This window comes from Opisthocomus hoazin, chromosome 14, assembly GCF_030867145.1.
Source record: "Opisthocomus hoazin isolate bOpiHoa1 chromosome 14, bOpiHoa1.hap1, whole genome shotgun sequence".
NCBI lineage: Eukaryota > Metazoa > Chordata > Aves > Opisthocomiformes > Opisthocomidae > Opisthocomus > Opisthocomus hoazin.
The window spans coordinates 2,742,688-2,748,687 of record NC_134427.1 but is presented as its reverse complement, the minus strand read 5'-3'; the positions used below and the strand labels follow the sequence as shown (position 1 = coordinate 2,748,687).

Sequence of the window (6,000 nt, the reverse complement as noted above, 5' to 3'; positions counted from 1 at the left end):
GCAGAGCCCCTTTTCCAGCCCCAAAGCGCATTTTTTGCGGCGGGAGCGGGCCGGCTGCCCGGCTCGGCTCCCCCCCTCCCGAGCCCCCTTTCCCGGGAGGGCAATGGCCCTGCCCGGGGAGGGGGGAGCCGGGGGTGGGGGTCCCCGCCGCCCCCTTGCCGAGGAGCCCCCGCTGCCCACACCCCGGGCTCAGCCAGCGCACAAACAACGCAATTTTTAATCTTTTTTTTTTCCTCCTGTTTTTTTTTTTGTAAAAATGTTTATTTAAACCTTGGGTTTTTAAAATTTTTTTTTCCTTTTACAACAATAAAATATTGCGTCAATATAAACCCCTCAACTAAAACTGGTCGACAACCAAACGTTACAGTGACTCGTGTGTTTCGTTATTCTCATTTTTTTCCAACACCCTTTTAGGCTTTTTTTTTTTTCCTTTCTTTCTGAAACGTTATTTTTTTTTCCTTTTTTTTTTTTAAAACATAATGCGGAATTTATTGAAAATAAATAATTGTTGGCAACTGCAATAGGCAATTTTGGATAAAATAGTTGAAAAAAGCAACCTTTAATGAAAATAGCGTTTATTATACATCAGTTACTAAATGAATAAACTAAATGATCTTTCTTTAAATTAATAACTTCCAAAAAACGTTTAATATACAAAACTGTACAGTTATAAAGTTGGCAGAAATAGGCAGGTCCTCAGTGTCGAGGTTTTTTGTTTTTTTTTTCTTTTTTCTTTTTTTTTCTTTTTTTTTTTTAAGCGCTTACTGAAATATACTTGAAAAATATAAATGTCGAAAGGAAAAAATCTGAACGTCGGTGGAGGGAGAGGGGCTGCGCGGGGAGCCGCGGAGCGGGGCCAGCCCGGCCCGGCCCGGGGGGGTCCCTGCGTGCTGGGGGGGGGGGGGGGGGCCGGCCCGGTGAACTTGGCCGTGCATAGACACACACACAGAGCAATTCCCCCTCGCGAGGGGCTGCGTGGGTGCTGCACCCCCTCCCCCGACCCCCCCCCCCCCCTTCCCCCCCCCCCGTCCTTGCGGACCCGCGGACGGGCGGAGGTTGCAGCTCAGCACTTCCCTGGGCCGAAAAAACGGGGACGGTTTTAGCGTTTTAGTGTTTTAGTGACTTTTTCTAGGTTTGTTTTGTTTTTCTCCCTGTTCGTTTTGGTTTTAGGTTTTCTGTTTTTGTTTGTTTTTGTGGTTTTTTTGTTTTTTGTTTTTTTTTATAAAAGCTTTTCAACAAATCCAGCATCTCCCTGTGGCGCGGACCCAAGCTCAGCGCGACCCCAAGGCGGGCGCTTCGTGTCCCCCTCCCTCCCGAAAGCCACGGGACCCCCCCTCCCTCTCCGCTGCCGAAAGAAAATACAGAGAAAACCGATTTCCGAAGCCAAAGCGCAGGAGTATAAAGGTGTTTTACTACAGACCTCTCCGTCTGGCGCCGATCGAAAAGCCCAACTCATCTTCGGAAAGAAAAAGGACTGGCCAGTGCCACGGGTTTGTTTGCGATGCTTAATTTCGGATAAATCTCTTAGAAATCATTATCATTTTTAATTGGTTTTTTTTTTTGTTTTCCTTGGGAGAAGCAGGGGGAGGTCAGGGTTGTTAACCCGACCTTTTTACGGTCTTGGGAAGTTCTCGAAAAGGCGGAGAAAAGCTGCGACAAACCAGCCCGTTCTTCACAACCGCGGGCGCGGAGGGGACCCCGTCCCCTCGGGGGGGTGGTCGGGGGGAAGGGCCGCGGCCGCCCTGCCCCGTCCCCGCCGGGTGACATTGCCGGTGCGTGGGGAAGGGAGGAACGTTTTGACTGATCAATTCCATACAAACTAGGTCACAAATATTGTGTACAGTTTGTAGTAAAACACCTCAGACATTTAAAAACGCTATAGAAGTCTTTAAAAATGCAAAACTAGTCTATTGTAAAACAGATTCACCTGAAATACAGCTGATATAACCAAGGCGCTGGAAGGTTATTCATAGGCACACATCTGTCTGTCCTTTTCTGTCGGGTTATTTTTTTCCTTTTTCCCGTGGTTTTTTTTTTTTCTTTGTCCCGTGGGTTTTCTTTTTTTTTATATTTATTTTTTCCTTTTATTTTTGTTTTGGTGTTTTGTTTTTGTTTTTTTTTTTTTTTTTTTTTCCTTCGTCCTAAGAAAAGAAACCTTGTCTGCGAGGAAACACCGTGTACTGATCAGCGGAAAGGTCGGAGAGAGGAGGGGGGGAAAAAACCCACAAAAAATAAAAAAGGAAAGAAGAAAACAAACAAACAAAAAAAGGAAATCTATTGCCCAGGCGGGGAGCGGGGAGCCCCCGCTCCTCCCGCCTCTCGGAAACCATAAGTTAAAGCCCCGGCGGAAAAAAAAAAAAAAAAAAAAAATTAAAAAACAATAAAAAGCAATCCGCGCCGCCCGCAGTCCTGCCCGCCCGGCCGAGCCCCGGTCAGAGGTCGTGGCAGGCCGTGTCCGTTTTCACGCCGTGGGAGAACACGTCGTGCTGCGGCTGCTCGCCCGGCGGGGTCATGCGCTTCTCCTTCTGCCGCCGGTTGCAGAACCAGACCCGCACCACCTCCTTCTCCAGCTGCAGGCTGTCCGCCAGCGAGGAGATCTCCTGGGCCGCCGGCTTGGGGCACTTGAGAAAGTGGGTCTCCAGCACGCCCTTGACACTCACCTCGATGGAGGTCCTCTTCTTCCTCTTCCTCCCCTGCGCCGCGATCTTGTCGATGCTGGTGGGGCTGCCGGTGGAGGAGTCGGCCTCCTCCAGCCACTTGTTCAGCAGCGGCTTCAGCTTGCACATGTTCTTGAAGCTGAGCTGGAGGGCCTCGAAGCGGCAGATGGTGGTCTGCGAGAAGACGTTGCCGTAGAGGGTCCCCAGGGCCAAGCCCACGTCGGCCTGGGTGAAGCCCAGCTTGATCCTCCGCTGCTTGAACTGCTTGGCGAACTGCTCCAGCTCGTCCGAGGTCGGCGTCTCCTCGTCCGAGTGGTCCTGGCAGTGGTGCCCGCCCAGCTCGCCGTGCTCCCCGCCGCCCTCGCCCCGCAGCCCCGGGTGCAAGCCCTGCGCGGCGGCGGCGGCCGGGGGGGGCGGCGGGGTCAGCCCGCCGTGCTCCAGCATCCCGAACCCCCCCTGCGAGTAGACGTTGAGGCTCTGCCCGCTGGCCGAAGCCGGGGGGCCGAGCGAAGCGCCGTGAGCCGGGCTGGTCCCCCAGGCGCTGGGGTGGTTGGCGTGGGGAGAGTGGTGGGTGACGTGGGGGGAGCGGTGGTGGATGATGGCGCCCAGCTGCAGGTCCTCCCGGCCCGGCTTGACGTCGGGCTGCTCCAGCGGGGCCCCGGCCAGCGCCGAGGGCCAGGGCCCGGCTTCGCCGAGGCTGGTCACCCAGTGGTGCCCCAGCGGGTGCCCGCCGCCGGGGACGCCCTGCAGGTACTCGCTCTGCAGCAGCTTCTGCGGGTTGCGGAAGGGGCTCCCCTGCTGCATGCCCGCGCCGTCCGCATGGGAGAGCGAGCCGGAGCCGAGCAGGCTGTAGGGGTTGGAGGCGGCTGTGGCCATGGCCGCCGCCGCGCAGCCCCCCACGAGTTATACCGTGGCGGCGCCGCCGCCTCAGCCTTTGACATCCACCGGCACGGCGGGACGGGATGAGGGGGGGGGGCGGTCAGCGGCCGGGGGGAGACTGCCACCCGCGCGGACCAATGGGAGAGCGCCGCCGCCGTGCCGGCCAATGGGCGGGGCGGGGAGGAGGGGCTCCGCGGCGGGGAGGGGCGGGGCGAAGGCGGCGGGAGGGGAGGCAGGAAGTGAATCACTCCGCCGGCACCGGGCGCGACGATGCGTTAACTCCTTCCGCGCCGCGCCGGGCGGGGAGGGGGACCGGGGCGGGGGGGGGGGGGGGGGGGCATGGCTTAAATGGGGAGCGATTAGCGCCGAGGCGGAGGTTAAACGGCGGAGTCCCGGCGGCAGCGCTGCGGCACCACCCCCGCCGCGGACCGGACCAGCACCGGGACCCCCGCCACCGTTCCGCGCCCGACCCCCCCGGGGGTGCGGGAACCGGGCCTGCTCCGACCGCTGCCCCGCTGCCCGAAGCCGCGCGTCCCCCGCCGTGTTCCCCGAGGAGCCGAAGAAAAACTCTGATAAAAACACCCCAAAATAATAATAATAATAATAATAATAATAATAATAATAATAATAATAATAATAATAATAAGCCCCGGAAGGCGCTTTCCCCCCTCCCCGCCGGTAAATCCCGGTGCTGCCTCCTCGAAGTTCGCGATGCGAAACGGTCTGCGGGGGGGGGGAAGGGAAAAACGAGGGGGAAAGGAAAATCCGACGGGGGGAAGGCGCGTGCGGTCCCCAACCCCCCTCCCCCCGGGGGTCGTGGGGGGGATGCTCTGAGCCCCCCCCGGCTGGCCCGGGCCCGGCAGCGGGGAGAAGGCGAAGCCCCGGGTGCCACCGCCCCGCTCCCGGGTCCCCGCGATGCCCTTTCCCCGCGGAACGTCGGAGGGGACCTCGCTGCGCGATTCTATTCGCGCTGCCTGAAGCCCGCATCCCAGTCCCCTTATTGGTTTGAAATTCCATTAAATATATTGCAAGAGCTCCTAGGTTAAGCTTGATTTAAATTTGCATACATTTTCATACATTTAGCAGAAATAAAAGAAGGCTTGCAGCTACCCGAAAGTCATTAAGGCATTAGTTTCTCTGAGAAGACAGAGCCGAAGGAAATTCCAGAAAATGGGAAAATAGATATAAATCAGGTGAGAGCGCTCCGCCGGTCCCTTCCCAGCCGGGTCGCATCGCCGTCCTCATTACGATAATCACGATAATCACGATAATTTCTCGCCGGGGCTCGCCTGCGAGAGGGGGCAAAGGCAGGGCCGGCCGTTAAAGAGCGGAGCGGGGCTACGTGGTCGGAGGCAGATCGCGATATATCGCGGAGGCTGCGGGTCCCCGGCGGGCGGGAGAGCTGCGCGCCCGCTCCGCGCCTGCCGCGGCCCCGCGGAAAATAAAATTATATATATATTAAAAAAGAATAATTAAAGAAGTTTGCAGGTGGGGAGGGCGGGGAGGGGGGTCTCGGGGGTGGGGAGGGTGGAAGATGTCTCCGGGAGGGCTCCGGTGCGGGGGGAGCGGGGCAGCACCGCGGCCGGGCCCGCCGAAGGCGCGGGGGGAGGCGGGCAGGGCAGAGAAAGGCTAAGAGCAGCAGCCCTCTTTCTTTATTATTTTTCTTTTTCCCCCTTTCTTTCCCCCCCTCCCCGCCTTCACAAGCTTCTCGAAATAATCATCACCGGGGGAAAAAAAAAAAAAAAGAAAATTTAAATAAAACAAACAAAAAAAAAAAAATCCGCGCTGTATAAAAACGTAACTAAATTATTTAAAATTAATTTGCGCTTGAACTTCCGAAACAATTTTTCAAATCCCATCGCCCGTGAAAATAGATGTTGGGATCCGCCGTTTAATTAAGGCAGAGTCTCTGGCAGGGAAATAAAACCCCGAACGTCCCATTTTAATATTTGTTGCAGATGTAGCTAAGGCAGAGCCCAGCTCCGCGGCTGGCGGAGCGGGCTCTCAGCTCGCCTCCAGGAGAGCACGGTGTGTTTTAAAGTGTGGGGTGGTGGTGTGGTTTTTTTTTTATCTGCATATAGTTAAATCTCCTTGCTGTTCTAACTAATCTGCTGGAGAGGGTTTCTTTAGCTCTTTCCTGTCAGTCTAACTTCCCAAGTGTAACAGATGCCGCTCTCAAGCGGTCCTTTCTGCTGCTTTTCTTTCTTCAGCCTCGCATATTTCTCCCCATGATCTGGGTTTCCATAGAGAGAGGAATAAAAGGGGGACCATGGCCACAAATCCCCTGCCCCATGCAGAATAAAAGAGCCTTTTTCAATAGACGACCCCGTCTGGACATGGGAGAAAAAATAAGTACATGCAAAGCTACTGTTGCAAGAATTTGTAACTTATTTTTCATAGACTGAAATACGTTAAAGTTTAAAAAAAAAAAATTAAAAAAAAAAAAGTTTCTGAGTTCGGACCG

The 6,000-nt window shown here is 55.3% G+C and overlaps 1 protein-coding gene and 1 long non-coding RNA gene across 8 annotated transcripts in view; one reads left to right on the top strand and one right to left on the bottom strand.

Moving 5' to 3' along the window:
• Positions 1–238: 238 nt before the first annotated feature.
• Positions 239–3,578, bottom strand: POU3F4 (POU class 3 homeobox 4). Its single transcript, XM_075435813.1, has one exon. The coding sequence runs from the start codon at positions 3,531–3,533 to the stop codon at positions 2,433–2,435; it is 1,101 nt and encodes a 366-aa protein (XP_075291928.1). The 5' UTR covers positions 3,534–3,578; the 3' UTR covers positions 239–2,432.
• A 716-nt stretch (positions 3,579–4,294) lies between these two features.
• The window catches only part of LOC142363144 (uncharacterized), an 89,190-nt gene continuing 87,484 nt past the window's right edge, over positions 4,295–6,000 (top strand). For all 7 annotated transcript variants that reach the window (XR_012765529.1, XR_012765525.1, XR_012765530.1 and 4 more), the window contains exon 1: positions 4,295–4,729. This is a non-coding gene — a long non-coding RNA (uncharacterized LOC142363144). The remainder of the gene's footprint in view (positions 4,730–6,000) is intronic.

What these genes read in the sequence shown, in the direction of transcription:
- POU3F4 (XM_075435813.1), bottom strand. Translation starts at nt 3,533, where the DNA reads ATGGCCACAGCCGCCTCCAACCCCTACAGCCTGCTCGGCTCCGGCTCG.